At 32.5% G+C, this 23,761-nt stretch overlaps 2 protein-coding genes and 3 long non-coding RNA genes across 5 annotated transcripts; all 5 read left to right on the top strand.

Moving 5' to 3' along the window:
- Positions 1 to 645: 645 nt before the first annotated feature.
- LOC139504139 (uncharacterized) lies at positions 646 to 3,259 on the top strand. The gene is made up of 4 exons (XM_071294199.1): positions 646 to 1,279; positions 1,883 to 1,936; positions 2,671 to 2,745; positions 3,125 to 3,259. Exons 1-4 carry the CDS (start codon positions 1,115 to 1,117, stop codon positions 3,257 to 3,259), a joined length of 429 nt encoding a protein of 142 aa, XP_071150300.1. The 5' UTR covers positions 646 to 1,114.
- Positions 3,260 to 6,136: 2,877 nt separating this feature from the next.
- Positions 6,137 to 7,848, top strand: LOC139503488 (uncharacterized). Its single transcript, XR_011659112.1, has 3 exons — positions 6,137 to 6,306; positions 6,969 to 7,027; positions 7,760 to 7,848. It is a non-coding gene; the product is annotated as an uncharacterized lncRNA (long non-coding RNA).
- Positions 7,849 to 9,857: 2,009 nt separating this feature from the next.
- On the top strand, positions 9,858 to 11,544 carry LOC139503489 (uncharacterized). Its single transcript, XR_011659113.1, has 3 exons — positions 9,858 to 10,279; positions 10,785 to 10,836; positions 11,507 to 11,544. It is a non-coding gene; the product is annotated as an uncharacterized lncRNA (long non-coding RNA).
- Positions 11,545 to 11,912: 368 nt separating this feature from the next.
- LOC139504140 (uncharacterized) lies at positions 11,913 to 22,263 on the top strand. Its single transcript, XM_071294200.1, has 11 exons — positions 11,913 to 11,919; positions 12,679 to 12,710; positions 13,024 to 13,075; positions 13,937 to 13,968; positions 14,282 to 14,333; positions 14,905 to 14,936; positions 15,250 to 15,343; positions 19,694 to 19,753; positions 20,357 to 20,626; positions 21,280 to 21,416; positions 22,152 to 22,263. The coding sequence occupies exons 1-10, from the start codon at positions 11,913 to 11,915 to the stop codon at positions 21,354 to 21,356; spliced, it is 708 nt and encodes a 235-aa protein (XP_071150301.1). The 3' UTR covers positions 21,357 to 21,416; positions 22,152 to 22,263.
- On the top strand, positions 16,415 to 19,332 carry LOC139502576 (uncharacterized). Its single transcript, XR_011658886.1, has 2 exons — positions 16,415 to 18,032; positions 18,864 to 19,332. It is a non-coding gene; the product is annotated as an uncharacterized lncRNA (long non-coding RNA).
- Positions 22,264 to 23,761: the final 1,498 nt, after the last annotated feature.

Below are 23,761 nucleotides of genomic sequence, written 5' to 3' on the forward strand. Positions count from 1 at the left end.
TAAAAAAACATTGGGTTACCCCTGGTCCCCTAAATAAACTTACATATACATTTGTAGACATAACTCAGTCGCAGTAACTGGTCCCCTACAGAATTATGAATAATGAAATAACATTGGTTTGCCCCTGGTCCCCTATAGAACATGCAGATAGAAATAACATTGGTTACCCCTGGTCCCCTATATAACATGCAAATAGAAATAACATTGGGTTACCCCTGGTCCCCTTTGGAAATATTGATATAGATATAACATTGGGTTACCCCTGGTCCCCTATAGAACTTGCATATAGAAAAAACACTGGGTTACCCCTGGTCCCCTTAGTAAACTTATTACAAATAGACATAACATTTGGTTACCCCTGGTCCCCTTCAGAAATATACATAATGAAATTATTTTATTTTGGTTGCCCCTGGTTTTTTATATAAACATGCACATACAAAAAATCATTGGGATACGGATGGTCCTCTATAGAAAATACTTAACATTGGGTCACTGCTTGTCATATAAAACAACATTTGATTACCCCTGGTCCCTTATAGAAACTAACATTCAGACTAAATATATTGTTTATCCCTAGTTAAATAATAACATTGGGTTATCCCTTGTCTCCTATACAAACTTACACAGTGTTCCTTTCAACTTATACCTATGGGGTTACCCTAAGTTCTAAATATAAATAACTCTGGTTGCCCCTGGTCCCCTTCAAATTCATGCATATATAAATAGCATTTGGTTACCCCTGGTCCCCTATAGAACATGCATATAAAAAAACATTGGGTTACCCCTGGTCCCCTAAATAAACTTACATATATACATTTGTAGACATATTGTCGCAGTAACTGGTCCCCTACAGAATTATGAATTATGAAATAACATTGGTTTGCCCCTGGTCCCCTATAGAACATGCAGATAGAAATAACATTGGTTACCCCTGGTCCCCTATTGAAAATATATATAGATTAATATAATTGGGTTCAACCAGGTTCCCAATAAAAACTTACCTTTAGACATAACATTAGATCTTCATTATGGGATATTTACGTGAATTTATTGTATAGTTACCTGTGATCATTGTCCTGTAGACAGATTCATCATGTTCATGTTAACTTATTAGATGCAGCATCATGTGATGCTTGAATTTGATTTTACAGAATTTCTTAAAACAATTTGGAATAAATGGAAAGGAGACACCTCAGAGGTTCTGGGCATGGTCAACAAAAGAAATATTTTTATATCAGACCTGATGTCATTAAGGACAAACGGGGAAGTGAATGATCAGGTATTTATATTTGTTTGAAATTGAACTACTCAGTGTACAAGGAAATTTTTTGTTAAAATTTTCTTGGTTTCTATGAGTGACAATGATTTGATATTTGGTCCATAGCTTGATCGTGTTGGATTGTAACATAAAAGCAATTATTAGATCAGCAGTGCAACCACTTCCTGTTAGCTCATTAATTGAAATTTTCTTGGCTTCTATAAAAGATAATGATTTGCTTGGGTTCTATTGAAGGAATTGTTTTAGGTTTGCTTTAGAGCAAATATATGCAGTGACACAGGTCCAGACCAGTATTGGTCTTGAATGCTGGATACTATCCATGCATGTCTGTGTCCACACTTGGTAATATCAAATTCTGTGAAGGAGGAAGGAAAGCTAGGACACATAGAGGTTCTCAATCAAACTGGAAGAAGACATCTAGGAAGTCACAGTATTGACAATAGACTATAAAGTAACATATGAGATGCGAAATATAAACTCATTGATATATTGGTAATGTGGAAGGGGAAGGTGAAGTAAATACTTGGAAAATTTAAGTTCTCTTATTTGTCATAGAGTTTTATATATAAATAAATGTGTTTTCTTTTATATTCTTATATTCAGATTATCAACATCTACTGTGGACTAGTAGCAAAGAAATTTGATCAAGTTCAGCAGGTAGGGTCCAAGGTATTCTCTCTAAGGGTTTTGATTTTTTTTTTAGTTTTGCAAAGTGACATTTTCAATTTTGGCATAGTAGGACACTTTCTGATTCAGCTTTAAGTTGTTGGTGAAGGTAGTTTTATGATTAAGTTGTAGTCACATCAAATTATAATTTAGTACACACGATCCATATGTTGTGATCATTCTAAATTGTATACCAAATAAGAGTTTTGGTCTAACTTCATGGTTTGCTGAAAATGGGAAATGAAAGTAGGAGCAGAGCATTGAGTCGTATGAACTCATGTTCTTTTTGATTTTGTTGCTCCAATGGCTTTATAAACTTTTGGGGTTTACTTAAAGTAATTGAAGAATTAGGTTGTAATCTTGAGTGTTATACAGGAACATGAAAAAAACATTGTATAGACTAGATTGTAGTGAGAATTGGACATTTAGTTTACCAACAGAAACATATGCTAAAAGTTAAACATCAGTGTTATGAATTATTTATTTCATTTAATAGATCTAGAATAAGTTAGATTTCTTTGAGTTCTTTGAAATTGTGAGTTATAGAAAAATCATCAAAGTTCAGCTTTTAGTTATGTTAGTTATGTTAACTTGTGACATAAGACATTTATTGGCTTGAAGGATATAAGCTAACAAAGACCCAGCCCGTGAAATTGTAGTTAAGTTTGAAATTGTATTCAGATACATTTTTAAATTCATACCATTTTTTTTTCAAAATATTTTAGATGGTGTATTGTATTGACAGTTTTGTGATTACTGACATTCTGGTTGGGAGGAATCCTGTTAATTGGTCACAGAAGGTAATTGCAGAATAAAACACCAAATAAATGTTGTCTCTATAAATATGAAATATGTAGATTTCTTGATATACATTTCTATGTTCTTATTACAATTCTTTTGGTTCCTGTCAGATATTTTTGAAATATTTAGCATGCACTTTATTTGACAAAAAAATCACAACAGTAATAACCAAATAAATCTCACTAATTTGAGTGTCTCCCTTGTGTACAGCTGTGACATAAGATTTTGATGTAATTTTATAGTTTTATCAGTTTGTATTGTCACTATTTTGGCCACATGCATCCCTTATTTGAATTGTATCTTGGAAATGGTCATATAGCGCAGTAAATTTGGTAACAATTGCAATGTTTTTTCAATGTATCTGATGTTTATATTTAGGATGATATCAGGCAGTATGACTTCGTAATTGGATGTATAAATGAAGGAAGATGCCATTGGGTTGCAATTGTAAGTATTCTTTTATTAAGGTCTTTCCTTTTACTAAAGGGAAAGACCTTACTGTATTTCTTCTGATTATTAGGTCTTTCCACTTTTCTGTGGAAAGACCTATTGTTTTTCTTCTGATTATTTTTTTTTTCTTCCGCCTAATTTTGTTCTTGCGATAAACATTTGTTTCGCAATATGTCGCTTAGATATTTTGTATATGATATCGAACAGTTTATGCGCTTTTGAAATTTACCCTGCGTAAACGAATACTTTTCTTTGTAGGAGTTATCTCCCCAAACACTGTTTTCCTTGTTACGGCATCTCCTTCGCAACCGTAAAAGATTGTGACAAATTTATTTTACAAAATTGCTCGTTATATCCTTCGCATGATTTGTCCTATTTTGACCGAAGCGATATGACCGCTCCATATGAGAGTTATTTCCCCTTATGCATCTGATATAAGTGATATGAATTTCTATCTTATAAATCATAAGTGATAGAGACCTAGGATCTTTTGATTTGAGGTCCTTGGTCCCAAAAAATGAAAATTAGGTCAAGGTCAAAGGTCAAGGTCATATTCTAATATTTGAATTTGGCTTATTTTCACTTATATTCAAAGACTGTATAAGATATCAACAAATTATTTTTACTAAATTGTTAGTTGCGACATGTCGTAAGATGTAAATTTTGATTGCAAGCGTACGTTGAATGTAAAAGGGAGTTTTCTCCCCTCTTGTATTTAAAAATACACGTTTGGTGATATAACTCATTAACTAAATATAATTAAGACCTATGGTTTTTTGTAAATATTAATGGTTAACTTAAAAAAAAATTGATGTTTTTCAAGCATTTTCATGTAGGTTTATTCTTATTACAATATTTGGATCTATATATTTAAAAATATTGAAAATATGAAAATTTGGTTGAACATGATATTTGAGAATGTTGGGTTCTACACCTGTACCAACTGTGAAATCAACAACATTAACCATAATGACCCTTATTCTTTGACTAAATCTTAAATATTTTTTTATTCAAAATGTTAAGGATAACTTGAGGTAGAATAGAAATGTCATAAAAACACTGCATATTTCTCTATCTGTTGTTATAAATAGGGTTACTGTAATATTAACCTTGTTTCTAATGTTCTGTTATATTAAATGCTGCAGGTCCTAGATGTGAAAAAGAAAGAACTAACTGTAATGGATCCCTTGAGGGAACAAAGCAGAAGTCTACGCAGCTATGGAAGGAAATGGAAGTATGGTCATTAAATGTTTAAAATATGCTTTACACAGCTACAGATGTGCTTCAAAGTAGATGTTTGCCTTTTCAAACAGTTTTTCATTAATGGAAGTCACAAACTATAGCCCTTAACAAAAATCCTGTTTTTCATTTTCAACACCAAAAATTGAATTGAACAGTAAAATCAAAAGTCATAGAAATAAAAATATGTAAACACTAAATTGAAAGTAGTATATATATGTTTTCTTTCAGCAATGATTGTAAAATTTGTTTATTATATTATATAGTGTATTTTGCAAAGAAAAGGGATATGGCACATGGGGTACAGGTATGGCAACAGCTTACCCACTACAGGACGACTTGACCTCATGTGGCATCTTTTGCCTAAAGGTATTTGTGATTCTTTTCAACTAATTTAATTCAAGTTATATAAGCTTTTATAATTAGTTGGCTCTCCTTGGTCATGTTAGATTATTTTGTAAAACTAACTTGGGTATTGTGATGTCATCAAGTCCCAAACTTTAGCAAATTAAAAGACTATGAACTAAAGCATTTCATTAAAACTACAAAATTTTGTACCCACAAAAATAAGTACTTTTTCAGTTCTTGTGACAGAAAAATCAATGTGAATTAATTATTTGGATTGTTTTAAATTTTTGACCAGGTTATGCAAGCATAACCAGCTTTTGGACAGTTAAAGCTTGTCAATTGACCTCTTTATATATGTTTTCTCACAATTTATTTTGCTATATCTTTGTATAAAGTCTGAAAACAGATTTGGCCCAACTACTCGGCAAAGCACATTTTAATTAAGCATAAACTGCACCAAAGATTGTTTCGCATAACCTGATAAAAATTGAAAATCCTTAAATAATTGACATTGAAAAATATAGATATCATATAAATTAGTCAGATGACAGGCCTACATCTTAATTCTTTAGATAAACGAAAGACATTTCAACGAAATTTTCAAAGGTGTAAATGATTATTTTAGCCTAAGAAATGTATGTTACCCGTAAAAAGTTAGTGGACATTTTAGCAAATGGAAACAATAAGTGAACTGTAAAAACCAATTAAAAAGCTCAACTGTTTATACATTCCTATATAAGCTAGAAATTGATACCTAGTTTGAAGATGTTTATCATTGATATACTAAAGAAAAATGCACAGGTCGCATTAGAACTTATAAACTAAGACAAACAGTTCTTACAAAAAGGAACAAACACATCCATTTTGCTAATGAAAGAAGTACTGGGTATAGATACAGAGCAAAGGTTGAACTACGTAAAGTAGATATTCATCACCATTACATGATTTTATTAGTGCTGAAAATTTGTTCTCATAATATATACTTTTATCAATTATTGTGCTTTTAAAGATAAACTTTATAATTTTATAATGAACTCTTATTCAACATTCAAATATAGACCTTGTGCTAAAATTGTCATCTTTTTGTATTTAAATGTCCTATAAATGCACTAAAATGTTTCTTACTACTTTAGCCAGTACAGTATCTGTAGGATAATATAAGCGAATAAAGAAGAACTATATGTGTAGATAAATATGTAGAGAGTCAAATTTTGCAGAAGGTTTGTGTAGATAAATATATAAAAAATAAGAAGAATATTAATTCTAACTACCCTGCATTTTTGAAAACAAAAATAAAATCAAAATTAACTGAATATAAATTATAACCTCTTTAAAATAGACATGCATCTTAGTGTAAATGTTGCCAAAAATTTACTCTTATGGTTGAAACACTATCACATTGCTTATTTTATAAATCTTCCGTCAGTTTTTAGACAGGTACCTGCATAAGGAAGATACTTCAACGCTCTTCAGTGTTACCAATGAGCGTTTAAAGATAGGAGAAACCATACTTCAAGCTTTGCGTAAGTAAAATTGAATATTGTGTTAATTTTATCTCATAAAGCAAAAGTGGCAAGTACTTTATGCAAGTAAATTTTTTGTGCTAATGTTTTATTTATGCTAGAATTATATTGTTTTACTTCGTGCATTGTACCACTGCTTCTTGTGAATTATCTCACATGTACAGGACGCACTTATTTCATCTTCGTGTGATGCCTCAGATTTCCATGCCTTTGCATCACCTTGATGAAGCTAAATTTTGTTATTGTTCTAATTGATAACTTCAACAAAAATCAATGTTATATCTTATAATATTTTCTCCAAAAATTATATCTCAGTACAATACCATAATTTTCTTATTATATTAAGTTGTTCATTTTACATGTACCAAAGTCTATGTGAGTTGATATCATAACTGTTTCTCTTTTTTCTGTTGTCAATGTCGGTTCATATGACAGCCCTGGGCAGATTTTTATTCAATAGATATATACGTCTTCTAAACCATCATCTATGCAACACATTCAATGATTCAATAAACTTACAACCTAGGATCATGATCCTTTGGCAGTATTAGTTATACACCAATTCTTTTTAATTTTGTTATTTTACTACTGGTAAATATGTCTACAGATGTCCAATTATTAAGGTTCCTTAAAAGAGACACTAGTACTCTTGTTTATTTTAGAACCTAAATCAAACACTAGCATTACCTGCTACCTTTGTATGGGAGAGCCTTTGAACATGGTAAATATGATGATATGATTATTTATATTTCAGTGATATTTAAGTCATTGAGTTTATTTTAATTGGGTTAAATGTCAAAATTTTACAAATGTATGTTCCAATGTTCGTTGATGTTTGAAATATATGTGTTACTGTGGATACTCAGTTTTCATCTATGAACCCACCCACCAAGGTGTTTTATCATGAGCAGATTTCATCTGTTGAAAACTAAACAGTGTGAAGGAGATAAATAAAGGTTTCAGAAAGAGGAGAATTTTCCCCAACCAAATCCAGCAATCATATAAAAAATCGAGGAGCAAGTGATGTGAACTTATTTTAATAAGATTGAGTTAATTCGGAATAGACACCGATTAGTTATTAATCGAGCTTGATTAGAATATATTTGATTTCAATCAAGGATGAAGGCATACACCTTTACTGAAAAATATTTCTACTTGAGACAATGCGGAGTGGTTTTAATTGTAATTTAATCTACTTTATACAAGGATTAACTTACATAGTTACAATTTGACTGACTCAATTCATAGAGGAAAAGTTAAATATAGTTTGAATATATATACAAAAGAGTCCATGTAAAGTTACTCAGAAAAAAAACTCTTCTTTTTGGTCACTGAATGCTTTCTTCACTAGTGCTGTTCAAACATTGAAATTATCCATTTACACACATGATGAATATTACTTTAGTGTATGCAGTGATGCAATTTACATAAACTATCTTAATATAAATTGCAGAGAAGATGCAAACACTGTCAGAGGTCTTTCCATAAGACCTGTATAGCAAATGCAGTATGCAGCTTGTGCCCTTTAATTAAAAAAGGTTAGTACAACAAAAAAACTTGTTCAAGTTGATTCACTTATGATTTTTGCATGTTGTTACATTTTATTCTTAATTATTAAAGATATAGATTAATTTTTTTCAAGTAACAACTTGAAGTAGGTAATTAAGGAATCTTGTATATTTCTGAGGCATATGGTTCATGATTCAATCTTTCATTACACTGATATTAAATAGTCTTATGTTTTTGTTATTGATAAACAATATGTTTAAGTAAAATATAATTTGTAAAATAGTTATAGTTAATTGTAAAAAATATACATTTATTCTGAAATCTAGTCTTAATGGTATTTCAAAAAATGAAGAATCAATCTAGTTATCTGACTTTGCAAGGCAGAATATTGTTTATTTAGATGCATTTTATCTTTTTAATTTCTGTTTGTTTGTTTTGGTGACAGAGTTAATGTCCAAATTTATCCAATATAATGCCTATTGCTGGATCCAGTTGGGAGGTATAGGAAGGTTGAGTACAACAGAGAACTACTGACCTTGGCCTGGTAACTTGTTAACCTGGTTGAACACCAGTTGACCCTACAATTTCTTAGAGTGATTAATTTTATACTGATCTTACCTGGTGTTGCTTATTAATGTTATTTTCTTCCTTTCAGATTAATGGTAATGCATCATCAATTTTGTACACTTTGGTGTGGTATGCACTCTGTAGAAAATACATCGGTTCATCTATATAAGGATATATAATTATTTTTTTAAACACTTATTGCTTTATAATATCACCTACTGGAGATTTTCACTTAACAAATATTATTTTTTGTTGCTTGCTTTATGTATACCCTTCATTTCTAGAACTGCCCTATTCTCCTTCTTCTTCTTCTTCTTCTTCTTCTTCTTCTTCTTCTTCTTCTTCTTCTTCTTCTGATTCTGACAATGTATTTTGTTTAATTCAAAAATAAACATGCTGCATAATGTACTTATTCAACCTGAATTATTGTGATTTTTGTCTTAGGTGGCATAATTTGTTCAGGATAATGGTATTTAATAGCATAACATTGAACATTTCCACTTCCTCTTGTAATTGAGAATAAGATTATCTCTGTTTCTCTCTATCAATGTTTCACTTGAACATTTGTGATATAGAATTTTTTACTATTTTGTTCATCAACCATAATTCTTTTAATGTTTGTAACATTTTTCGGTTTGGAAATGCTGTGAATAAATTAATATTAGTGTGGTTATTATTGATTTTTTATGTCCATAGGGTTGACAGAAACAAAATCCGCTCCTAAAACTCTGCCAACTAAAAAGAGGGTGAGTTATTTAAAGGCTTATAATTCAAGACAAGAAGAATTGGCATCTACAGTCTGTTTTTAAAAAGAGTACCATGTGAATTCTATAAAATGAACAACCTTCTTTTAAGACTGCTTAAATGTGCAGTTTACCTACCTCCATTGTATAAGTCTTCTAAATTTCCTGCTCATTGCCAAATACAACTGATACCGTGATTACATTTCAGATTTTAATGACAAGTTAGTTTGAATAAAATGTGACCTCTTCAGATTAGGTACAACACCAGCTTCACATTGCAAAAGTAAGTCACTAATACGGTTATTTTGGTTTTAATATTTTTTTCTTTTATTTTGTAGAAACTAAAGGAGATACATAGTGAAGAAAAGGGTATCACATTATAATTTTTTTTAAGTTTCTTTGTCAATCTTAAAAGAAGATGTGGAATGTTGCCAATGAGACAACACTCCACAAGAGACCAAATGACACAGAAAAAAACAACTATAGGTCACCAATACTGATATTCAACAAAGAGCAAAGATCATACCGCAGTCAGCTATAAAAGGCATGAAATGACAAATGTAAAACAATTCAAATGAGAAAACTGACAGCCTCATTTATGTACAAAACAATAGAACAAAAAACAAATATGTAACACAGCAACAAACGACAACCCCTGAATTACAGGATTGGAACAAGCACATACAGAATGTTAGTTGGTGACCCCCCCCCCCCTCCCCCAATCCTGGGACAGTGGTGCAGCAGAACTAAACACAAACTGTACAACACATTAAACAAACAATGCATATGATCTAAGCAAACAAACAACAACCACTCAATTACAGGCTCCTGACTTGGGACAGGCACATATAGATTGTGGACTATATGTTCAACACATGTAACTGAAATGATAACAGGTTATATTTAGATCAACTTAATCTTCATTTATACTGAACAAAGTCAAGAAAAACAGACCAAAGTTGTCTTTACTGAGAGATATTGAGAGATTAAGAAAAGGCAACTGCAATATGTATAACTTTGTACATCCATTATTGCAATAATATTTACATTGTATTTAACAACAAAGTAATTTCTTTAAGTTGCTGCTGAACACTCAATGACCTAACTGTTTTTCAGGAAATCTACCCTAAAAAAAAGCAAGAACAAATGGCAAGGTAAGATAAAAATCTGCAAACCTTATCTTAGATGAATTATTGCAGGCCTACATGTGTTTAAAATCATGATAACCTTTCATATTTTCATCAAATGCATTTATATTATTTTGCAGATTCTGCATGGATGACCAGCAGTACTTCAGATTTAAATGTATGAGTTTGTTAAGTCCCAGCCTCTTTTTAACGTTTCTGTCTGTACACTTTAAATTCTAAAAGTTCTTGTAGCTTTCCGTATACTTGGTTGTTGAAAGGTTATTGATGTCTGTACTATTTGTGCCATACAGTCCTATTCACATTGGGAAATACACCAGGATAAGGTATGCATTGCCACATAAACTGTACATGTCCTAGACAATTTTCTAAGTTCTACTATTGTACTGAGGAGGGTACAAAACCAAAGACCATGTTTCACTACATTTGACTAATCTCTCTTTAAAAGAAATTACCAGTTAATGCAGTTTATCATTCTAGGATGCTTTGTTTAATATTTCCCTTCATTTTGTAGACACCAGAGAATACAGCTGGAAAAACAGATAATTCAGATGTTATTATTGAAGGTATTAAAACTGTCATGTTTTATATTTTCATGTGTAATAATTTCCAAATTGGCCCTGTATGCAATCATAAAATAACATTTGGGTTACCCCTGGTCCCCAATACATACTTAAATACATTAAATTTGGTTACCCCTGGTCCCCTATATAAGCTTACATGCAGTAATAACATTCGTTTCCCCCTGGTTACCCACATAAACTAACATACAGTTATAAGAGTTGGTTACCCCTGGTCTCCCATATAAAACTTTCATACAGTAATTACATTTGGTTACATCTGGTCCCCCATATAAACTTACATACAGTATTAACATTGGGTTATCCCTGGTCCCCCATATAAACTTACATACAGGAATAACATCCGGTTACCCCTGGTCCCCAGTAGGTACTTGCATACATTAAAAACATTCAGTTACACTTGGTCCACCATATACACTTACATATAGTAATAACATTCGATTCCCCTAGTCCCCTATATAAACTTACATGCAGTCATAACATTGGGTTACCCTTAGTCCCCAAAAGATACTTATTAAGTTACATTCAGTAATAGCATGGGGTTACCCCTTGTCCCCCTAATAAATTTACTGACAGTAATAACATTGCATGACTGTTAATAAATATTGAAATTCATTTGTATACAATGTTTTTAATACTTCATTTTGTTTTTCAGATAAAGATGTATTACAAGGAGGAAAGTCAGAGGTAAATGTAAGCTATCACTAATTAACTAAACTGAAAAAGGCTGCAAACAAATCTGTGCTCTACTTAATTTAGTGACATCATTAAACAGCTTAATTTCTGATGATTATCCTGTAAGTGCGGCCAGTTTTGCTGGTATATCAGCAGAGGTGATCTGAAGTTACTAAGATTGAAATATTTGAGTATGTTAACTTTCATTAACATATTAAATGAGAAACTATATGATTTATCATATGTCATATACATGTCATTTCAACTAGTTGATAAGTTTATCATCATTTATGGTCTTTGTTTAATATTTCACTTCTTTTTGTAGACACCAGAGATTACAGCTGGAAAAACAGATGAATCAGATGTTATTGTTGAAGGTATTAAAAATGTCATGTTTTATGTTTTCATGTGTAATAATTTCCAAATTGGCCCTGTATGCAATCATGAAATAACATTCGGTTACCCCTGGTCCCCAATAGATACTTACATACATTTATAACATTGGGTTACCCCTGGTCCCCAATATATACTTAAATACAGTATTAACATTCTGTTACCCCTAGTCCCCCATATAAACTTACACATACAGTATTAACATTCTGTTACCCCTGGTCCCCAATATAAACTTACACATACATTATTTACATTCAGTTACCCCTGGTCCCCTATATAAACTTACACATACAGTATTAATATTCAGTTACCCCTGGTCCCCTATATAAACTTACACATACATTATTAACATTCAGTTACCCCTGGTCCCCTATATAAATTTACATGCAGTAATAACATTGGGTTACCCCTGGACCCCAAAAGATACTTACATACAGTTATTACATTGGGTTACCCCTGGTCCCCAAAAGATACTTAAATACAGTAATTACATTGGGTTACCCCTGGTCCCCAAATAATACTTACATACAGCAATTACATTGAATTATCCCTTGTCCACAAAAGATACTTAAATACAGTAATAATATTGGGTTACCCCTAGTCCTCAAAAGATACTTATTAAGTTACATTCAGTAATAGCATGGGGTTACCCCTTGTCCCCCTAATAAATTTACTGACAGTAATAACATTGCATGACTGTTAATAAATATTGAAATTCATTTGTATACAATGTTTGTAATACTTCATTTTGTTTTTCAGATAAAGATGTATTACAAGGAGGAAAGTCAGAGGTAAATGTAAGCTATCACTAATTAACTAAACTGAAAAAGGCTGCAAACAAATCTGTGCTCTACTTAATTTAGTGACATCATTAAACAGCTTAATTTCTGATGATTATCCTGTAAGTGCGGCCAGTTTTGCTGGTATATCAGCAGGGGTGATCTGAAGTTACTAAGATTGAAATGTTTGAGTATGTTAACTTTCATCCACATATTGAATGAGAAACTATATGATTTATCATATGTCATATACATGTCATTTCAACTAGGTGATAAGTTTAACATCATTTATGGTCTTTGTTTAATATTTCACTTCTTATTGTAGACACCAGAGATTACAGCTGGAAAAACAGATAAATCAGATGTTATTGTTGAAGGTATTAAAAATGTCATGTTTTATATTTTCATGTGTAATAATTTCCAAATTGGCCCTGTATGCAATCATGAAATAACATTCGGTTACCCCTGGTCCCCAATAGATACTTACATACATTTATAACATTGGGTTACCCCTGGTCCCTAATATATACTTACATACAATATTAACATTATGTTACCCCTAGTCCCCCAAATAAACTTACACATACAGTATTTACATTCTGTTACCCCTGGTCCCCAATATAAACTTACACATACATTATTAACATTCTGTTACCCCTGGTCCCCTATATAAATTTACATGCAGTAATTACAATGGGTTACCCTTGGTCCCCAAAAGATACATACAGTAATAACATTGGGTTACCCTTGGTACCCCATACAAGCTAACATACAGTTATAACATTCGGTTACCCCTGGTCCCCAAAAGATACTTGCATACAGTAATAATATTGGGTTACCCCTGGTTCCCAAAAGATACTTACAAACAGTAATACCATTCGGTTACCCCTGGTCCCCTATATACATTTACATGCAGTAATAACATTGGGTTACCCCTGGTACTCCATATAAGCAAACATACAGTAATAATATTTGGTTACCCCTGGTCCCCAAAATATACTTACATACAGTAATAATATTGGGTTGCCCCTGGTCCCCAAAATATACTTACATACAGTAATAATATTGGTTTGCCCCTGGTCCCCAAAAGATACTTATTAAGATACATTCAGTAATAACATGGGGTTACCCCTTGTCCCCCTAATAAATTTACTGACAGTAATAGCATTGCATGACTTTTAATAAATATTGAAATTCATTTGTATACAATGTTTTTAATACTTCATTTTGTTTTTCAGATAAAGATGTATTCAAAGGAGGAAAGTCAGAGGTAAATGTAAGCTATCACTAATTAACTAAACTGAAAAAGGCTGCAAACAAATCTGTGCTCTACTTGATTTAGTGACATCATTAAACAGCTTAATTTCTGACGATTATCATGTAAGTGCGGCCAGTTTTGCTGGTATATCAGCAGGGGTGATCTGAAGTTACTAAGATTGAAATGTTTGAGTATGTTAACGTTCATTAACATATTAAATGAGAAACTATATGATTTATCATATGTCATATACATGTTATTTCAACTAGTTGATAAGTTTATCATCATTTATGGTCTTTGTTTAATATTTCACTTCTTTTTGTAGACACCAGAGATTACAGCTGGAAAAACAGATAAATCAGATGTTATTGTTGAAGGTATAAAAAATGTCATGTTTTATATCTTCATGCGTAATTATTTCCAAATTGGCCCTGTATGCAATCATGAAATATCATTTGATTATCCCTGGTCCCCAATAGATACTTACATACATTTATTACATTGGGTTACCCCTGGTCCCAAATATATGCTTGAATACAGTATTAATATTCTATTACCCCTAGTACCCCATATAAACTTGTACATACATTAATAACATTCGGTTATCCCTGGTCCCCCATACAAGCTTTCATACAGGAATAACATCTGGTTACCCCTGGTCCCCCATACAATCTTTCATACAGGAATAACATCTGGTTACGCCTGGTCCCCAGTAGATACTTACATACAGTAATAACATATAGTTACCCCTGGTACCCTATATAAATTTACATGCAGTAATAACATTGGGTTACCCTTGGTACCCCATATAAGCTTACATACAGTAATAACATTGGGTTACCCCTTGTCCCATTAATACATTTACGTAATAATAACATTGCATGACTGTTAATAAATATTGAAATTAATGTGTATACAATATTTTGAACATTTCATTTTGTTTTTCAGATGAAGATGTATTACAAGGAGGAAAGTCAGAGGTAAATGTAAGCTATCACTAATTAACTAAACTGAAAAAGGCTGCAAACAAATATGTACTCTACTTGATTGTGTGACATCATTAAACAGCTTAATTTCTGATGATTGTCCTGTAATTACGGCCAGTTTCGCTGGTATATCAGCAGGGGTGATCTGAAATTACTAAAATTGAAATGTTTGAGTATGTTATCTTTCATTCACATATTAAATGAGAAACTATATGATTTATCATATGTCATATACATTTCATTTCAACTAGCTCATAAGTTTATCATCATCTTTGGTCTTTGTTTAATATTTCCATTCTTTTTGTAGAAACCAGTTGAGAAGCCAGAGAATTCAGGCAAAATGAAGAAAATGAAGAAAGTGAAGAAAGTGAGGAAAACGAAGAAAACATTAAAGAATATCCGTGAGTATTGATCATATGCAGTATACATATCACTTATCACTGATTTTGCCTTCTATGGGATTTGACTTATCAATGGCTTTCACTACTTGGCAATATGATGGGTGCTCCATGCAGAGCAGGATATGCTCACCCTTTCAAACCATTTGATATTAGTCTGGGTTTTGATGGTAGTTCATATTGCCCAAGCTTTAGTTTTCAGTGATGTGGTTTTTGTACTTGTCCTTTGTCTTGATGTTGTTTTTTTTAGTACATCTTTCTTGTTAAGGTTTTGTAATGGTCTTTAGATTTTTTATATCTGGACTATGTGGCTTTGATAATCTTTTAGATATTTTTTTTTCTCAGGGCCTACATATTGTGTGACATCACAATACATTCTGATTTTACTTATCACATCTAGTTTGTTTGCTTATTCAATGTAATGACAGCATAATGAATAATAGAGATTATAAAAATTTTATATTTTCAATAATCTGGTTTAATTCAATCGAATATTTGTGTGGGTGCGTGGGTGTTGCAGTCTGTAGCTCATTGCCATATTCGGCATGGCCATAGATGGCGCTCGCAGCTTGAATCAGAATTTTGGAATTTCCGTATCAGCTTGAATTAGAATTTTGGAATTCCCGTATCGGGCACTTGTTAATTTGATGTCGACTTGAAAGCAGGTGTTTCACAAATAAGTTAAACTATTTAAAAGAAAAAGAAAAGATGCCAAACAAGAGAAATGCCATAGGATCGCCATCCAGGGCCATGGGAAAGAAGAGAAGAACGGCTAACAGGACAGGCGGACAGAGAATGCAGAACGAGGAAATCCCACAAAAGAAGGACGGAGCTGGACGGAGAAGAACTGCAAAGAAAACACAAGGGGTCGGACACGTGGTGGCAGAAGGACCGGTGGAAACTACTGATTTCTCATCAGGTAATGAGTCGGAGGAGGATGCACGAGCGTTCCCCTCTTTAAGGCACGACCCGTTACACCAAAACTTTGAAATTGCAAATAATTCCATTGATTTCACTCCGTCACAAGAATCTAGCATTCATGACACAGTGGGGGAACACGTGTCTTTTAAAATTAAGAAAAAAATTTGGGAGGAAAAGTTTATTGAGCTTCATTCTCTTTTGAGAACGCGAAAAGCAATGGAAGAGGTGGACGAGGGCGATTTGAAATTAAAAAGGGGGAAAATTTGCATTGAAAAAAGATCGTCGAGTGTTTATTTGTCCATAAATGAATGGACTTCAGCATTCATGGTTTTTATGGGTGTCTACATTGAGAAATACAGCACACGGGCACAGGAATTGTTAAAATATATGCGCGATATAAGACTAGCGGCAACGAGGTCAGAAAACTGGGCCACCTATGACGAGCAATTTAGGCTAAAAATAGAAAAGAATCCAAATTTATTTTGGGGAAATATACACGGTGAATATTGGCTATTACACATCACATCAAACAGTGTGTCAGTGCAATCATAGGGTTATAGAACAAATACACCACATCCGCTAATCTGATGATTATAAATTCCTAACTGTCAGTATTAATTATAAGTCAATTCAACTATAAAAGTGATAACGAATAATGTTAACATAACAATCCTCCCTCTTTTAATTTAGAAGATCAAGATAAACAAGATTAATCTCTAGTGAATGAAAGTAATAAATTCAATTTGCAATCAATTGAACTAAATAACTACAAGTTTTACTGTCTATATTTTTAATGTTCAATTATGAAATCCTAAACCTACAGTGATATCACTACACTAACTTAACCACAAATATTTACAGTCATATGTTTCTAATAAGTCTCTCTGGTGCCTTTCTTACTATTTCGGTGCGGTGCATAACGATAGTATCATTAGCATTTTCAACTGTTTTATTTTTAGTTATTTTAGTTTGTTCGGATTCATTGTTATTTTCAGAGTTTTCGGTATCGCAATTGAATTACATGTTGGTATTGTTATGAATTCAGTGTCAATATCAGATATGGTAATTTCAAGTATGTTTGGTATGTTTTTATTTTCCTGCGGTACGAATTTACGAATCTGATCAACATGTCTCTTCCATACTAAATCTCCAAATTGGACTTGATAAGTTACTGTTCCGAGTTTATAACGATAGTTCCTTGTTTCCACTTGTTATTGTCTCTATAGTCTCTTTAAGATTTGGACTCCCTAATGGATGCAAAAAGAATATTTGTTTTTTACCATCTCCTCATTTTATTATTATTCTCTGTGGAGCTAATGATTTGACAGATTTAGAATTGACAGGGAATGGTTTAATTGAAAATGTAAAAATGGTCTACCCTACGTTACCAGGCTTTATTTAAAAAGGTTATTATAATATGGTCTTTAATGCTACAGTGCGATACTGGCATGTTGCCCCCTTGAATGCGGGTGCAATAATAGAACAGAACAGAAAAAGAGAAATATAGTGGCCAAAAACTTTGTTACAGAAAATGGGGGTAAAGCTATATTACATGAGAACATTAAGGCAAGTGAAGTGTCTTTATACAGAACAAATGGAACTAATTTGTCACAAACTGGAAATCAGGTTTTCTTGAATAATATACAAGGGTGTGGGGTTGAGTCTTTCCTACGCACACCATAATCAACTTTTCCTAAGATTCAATAATGAAATTTTGTGGAGGTGAGAACCCATGTCAGATTTGGTAGCTGACTTGGGCTCTCATGTGGCGGTCCAGGGAGACTGGTAGTGATTGGGGGATTATTTCACTCGGCCCTTGCTCTGGGCCTGACAAGTTCTAATATACATTAAGTCTGTACAGTATTTTAATTTTGGTATTTGTGAATTACAATTAACAACACACAAAGAGAGACAACTCTAGTTTAATTTTTATCATAGTTTAGAAAATACGTCAACAACTCTTGATCGTTGTTCTTCGTCTCATTGTTATTCGTTCAGTATTGATATAGGGTCTTCTTATATGAGTATTGCAATTAATAGAGATTATAAAAAATTTATATTTTCAATAATCTGGTTTAATTCAATCGAATATTTGTGTGGGTGCGTGGGTGTTGCAGTCTGTAGCTCATTGCCATGGCCATAGATGGCGCTCGCAGCTTGAATCAGAATTTTGGAATTCCCGTATCGGGCACTTGTTAATTTGATGTCGACTTGAAAGCAGGTGTTTCACAAATACGTTAAACTATTTAAAACCCGCCCACCCTCCCTATGAGAATAGTTGCTGCTGTTTTTGTTTTATATTTTCAGGCACTTGTTTGATGTATTTGATTGGAATATTATGGTTACCAGTATCCAGGCTGACCTTCATAGTATTGGACCAATATAGGATAATTTCGAATAAACTTGTGTTTCTATGAATTGGACATTTCAGTTATTCAGCACTTTTTAACATATTATGGACTATTGTGATTTAAGCATCCAGAATTAATTTTAGTTTTTAGTAATTAACAATTTTAATAATTGGAAAGAAAACAAGACACTTTTTAGAAATTAATCATTTTCTACTATCCTAAGGCGCAGAGTAAATTTTGAATGGGGGGAGGTCCAGGGAGACTGGTAGTGATTGGGGGATTATTTCACTCGGCCCTTGCTCTGGGCCTGACAAGTTCTAAAACTTGCAGGTTTGGAAAATGTGGTTAGTGGTAACGGTGGGGTCTACAGATGGGTGACTCTGGGACCTCCTCCACCTCATCTTATAGAGGGGAGGCCTACACCTGCCAACAGGTGGGGCACTAATAACTGGAGCATTGGTAATACGAGTGTTTTCCCCGGTCACTCCCCATGGTAGGTGGTGGTGTAACCGTGTTTAACTACCAGGGGTTTTATGACACTATGTCAACATAGGTCAGCTGATAGCCATTGTGTATAGGTAATCAGTAGGCACCCTGGCGCCTCAACAAAATATTATAGAATACTCTGTAGCCAAAGTAATGCCACAAAGTAAAAATGTATATTCTAGTCATGAAAATGTAAATACAAGTTGGTGTAATAAAATGTATTTTTAATTCAAAGGATTGTTTTTGTATAAGTTGTAAATGAAATACAGAGGATGGAACCTCTACACAAATGGGTATAATATACATTAAGTCTGTACAGTATTTTAATTTTGGTATTTGTGAATTACAATTAACAACACACAAAGAGAGACAACTCTAGTTTAATTTTTATCATAGTTTAGAAAATACGTCAACAACTCTTGATCGTTGTTCTTCGTCTCATTGTTATTCGTTCAGTATTGATATAGGGTCTTCTTATATGAGTATTGCAATTAATGTCAAGTTAAAGCCTATCATATGGCCATCAATGACACGAACTATTTCTTATAGATATATATACTGAATATTACAATTACATATGTTTTTTCTTATACAGAAGCTACAGAAATGAATGACTGGGACACTATAGTATCAATTGAAGATCTGAAAAATGCTAGTAAGTAAATTTTTTATTAATATACATTTTAAACAAAATTATTAGAAAAGTAGGAAAACTGCAGCAGTTTTATCTACTTCAACGTTTTTTTTTCTCTGAATGACAGTTAATATCAGACATGATTGGTTATTTACTATGTTTAGTTTTACAACCAATGAACAATAATGGTTATTTCTACACGTCTCTGCTTTTGTAATTTTAATCTTCATGTATTTGCTACTATATAATTTTATGAAGAGTATCATGTCAGAAGTTTTGGCTCCACCATCATTTTCCTCCATTTTTACATGAATAATATTTAATACACCATTATATGTCAAAAATTTGTCGTTGTTTTAATTTTGTTAAAAAAAACATTTAACTTGAATTTGGTTGGTAACGTTCATTTAACTAACAGTAATAAGCTTTGAGTAGTGTCAATTGTTCATTTAAAATTGTAATTTTATTTTTTTTAAATTACGGTCACCCTGTAACATGTATAGCTCTCGGAATGCAAGTTAGTTCATTGTTGTTTTGTTGCTTAAACAATAATTACTTTTATCACAATGTATGTAGTATTTATGTTCTACAATTCAAAGGAATAATATACTTGCTTCCTTTCAGATGTTAGAGCTGTCACTAGTAAATTGCACTCCGTAAAGAGCAACAGGGGAGATATTAAATTAATACATGTAGTGACTGGAAGAGAAGTAATTGCTCGAATACAGGGACCAGAGAAAATGTCACTGACCCAGTTATGGGACTACCTCTGTCTGGGAAATTCAACAAAGATCAATCAGAACAGACAAAAGCTAAGGAAGCTGATGGACCTGTTGCCGAAATCAAAAACCACCATTCCAGCAGTGACATCAGGCTGGTCCTTATTAACAGAAGGTAACATTTTGCAAAAGCAAATAAAAAAAGTGTTGGTATGTCAATACTTAGTTAAGAGAAGCCCCCCACCAGACAACTTGATTTGACATGCACATCTATATAGGTTAACATTCTTAAGAAACTTTATGAAACTGATCAAATTGTCTATTGGAAAAAGGCCCTGAATAGCTCAATGATGCTCAATGATGCCAAGTAGAACAAAAAACGTGTAATAATAACAAAATCCAACATGCATGTCTCCCAATGGAAACCAGTAATATGTTTCAATAACAATCTAAGGTTACAGTTGAAGAAGTGAAAATCTATGGACATACTGATCACCACAAAAAACACCACAATACAAATAACTTGGGTAAAACAAAGAATAACAAAAAATTAAAGTGAAAGATAATAAAAATACAAATATAGGTAACTCGGTCTCCACCAAAAACTGATTTTTAGCAAAAATGGATTCATATGGTTTTGGTCTGGTCTGGTAATGGTTGCAATTTTGGATTGATGGAACAACTATTTTTGAGGGACTACTACAGTCTAAAGTGATGGCAGTACCTCACATGAACCTTTAGTTACATTCAATATATTGCCAGTATAAAAGGACAATGAATTTGGATTTTCTTAGGACTTGAGTACATTTGTTATTTCCTTTCTTATAGGAGATGTTGAATACCAGATCCAGTCAATGATGCAATTGACTGAATTCCTAGTTGACAAGGAAAAGATTAAAAGATGAAGTCCTGGAAAGTCTGGCTGGAACACCAGCGCAGAAAGCTGGACACATTGAGAAGACAAAGTAAGTTAATATAATGTTTAATCCCTGCACAAATATAACAGATATTTATAAATTGTTGTCAAGCACATGAAATAGAGGAGTTAAATTTACACTATTTGACTGAAAATCATCAAGCATAGCTCTTATTTAATAGGTCAATGAAAAAACAGTCTCAATAATTTATTTACACAATTTAAAGCAAGACAATACAAAGTTAAATATATCTTTGTCTTCTCAGAGATGTATTTTTAAGGTTACCCCTCTCTTACAAAAAATGTTACTCCTGATTCCTTCAGGGAGATTACCACTCCAAGAGGTATTGATTTAACTTACTCTTTTTTTACTTTTTTTAGTTCTTTGCCAACTCTGTATTGATCTAGAGACATTGATTTAGATTATCCATGGTCCCCTGATAGAGATCTTGATTTAGCTAAGTCAGTGTTCTCCCCAGAAATTTTGGATAGCATCACATTTTGCGTAAAAAAAAACAACTATTTTTTTTAATCTCGTTTGTTGCGTCGCGTTGATGCTCTATTTCCTTTATATGTTTTAGTTTATATTGTTCAATTCATAATTGAGAATACAATTAAACTATAACCACAAAAACAGTTGTTTCAGTTTATGTCTTCTTTATTCATTTATAGACGCTAAAACGGCCTGGGGAGAACACTGAGCTTACTCTTGTCTCCTGAAAGAGTTACTGATTACGATTTCATGTGGTTACTGATAGAAATATTGTTTTAATTATTCAAATAGGGAAATAATTGGACAGCTTATTAAAAGTATGAACAGAACAGAATTGAATAATGCCATGCATGGGAAGGTCTTTGAGGCTTTTGGTAAAATACTGGAAACTATGCTTCCAGGTAAGTATTGATACATATATTAACAACTCACTTTACAAACAATATGTTTTATAGCAGTTTCTTGAAAAGTAAAAACTGATGTGGATTAATTTGGCATCACAAATACATCAAAACATTACATGTGCAGATCAAGGTTTAGGAAACTGATTGTTTCTATTGGAAAGTCGTTCTAATTCCTCTCTTGCTTCTGCCAGTTTTTTTGAAACTTCCATCTTCATTTACTGTTGTTGACTTTTTTCTGGCATTTCTTTTAGTAATAGAATAAGGGTGGTCTTCTTTCTTTTGTACTTTAACTTTTCTGTTTCCAAAAAGTTGATGTTGTTTCCTTTTGTGGCTCTTTTTGGCAAATTGTGAAGAGTAGCAAATAAAATACGCTCTTTCCAAAGACTGAAGCACACTTTTCTTTTTCTGCTCTGAAACATCTACAAAACTTGGACTGCTTATATAAAGATTTATTTGGTCCAGTTTCCTTTTTATGTTTTCTTCAGTTGTTAATCCTTGTGCAGATGGTACATTTAGTTCTTGAGGGTCGGTGTCGTTCAGATCGGAAAGGTTATGTGGTGGTGGAACAACTCTCTTTGCAACTCTTGAGCAAACACAATTGATGCCATGACTATAGGCAAAACATGAACATGAATATGTTTCCAAATTAACAAATGAAACAGAGCAGGATACACTGAAAATCTCAATTTGCTTATTGGTCTTATAATGAAAATACTGCTCCGATTCCAATATTTCATTCACCTGGTAACTGCGCTCCATTTCAATGTCAATATTCCTTGAGGCAGCAATCAACAATGCAAGATGGACATGTTTGCACATACCTAAAATAATGTTATATTTATAGCAAAAAAGAAACATCATGTGAAACTGTTTATCGATACAAAAATATTACTTTAAACAATAATTTTACATTCCATAGGTCATTATATAATAGCAAAAATAAGATGATCTCTGTCTGTGTATTATGACACTGTGTTATTTGTTATAAGGCAGTATGATGTAAAGTTTCTTTAACTTAGCAAGAAGAAGGTCTGAAGCATGCTTGAAAAACTTTTGATATTATTCCACTGTATGTAAAAATTGTTAGTTAAACTGATGTATGATTGGTGTAGAGTATACCATGTGTCATTGAATAAAACTTTATATTCCCCACTTTAGAAACAAAAACATCATATTACCAACGTATGCACAGTTTTTCACTGTTTATGTAACTTTGCAATAAAGCAATTTGAATTATTCTAAGTTCGGGTTATATGAAATAGTAAAAGCAGTTGAATAAATCATTAATTTTCCATGCCTACGGGAGGTATGAACATTTCTTCACCCTCGAACATTATATTTTCTCGGGTGAACAAATCTTCATATCTCCATAAGGCAAGGGAAATAAATGTATAATGGATGGTTTATTAAAAATTATTTCGAATACAAAAATTTAGACGACCAATTCCATGTCATATTTCAAAAATATGCATGAACATTTTACCTCCTTGAGTTGAT

This window comes from Mytilus edulis, chromosome 14 (assembly GCF_963676685.1).
Source record: "Mytilus edulis chromosome 14, xbMytEdul2.2, whole genome shotgun sequence".
Lineage (NCBI taxonomy): Eukaryota > Metazoa > Mollusca > Bivalvia > Mytilida > Mytilidae > Mytilus > Mytilus edulis.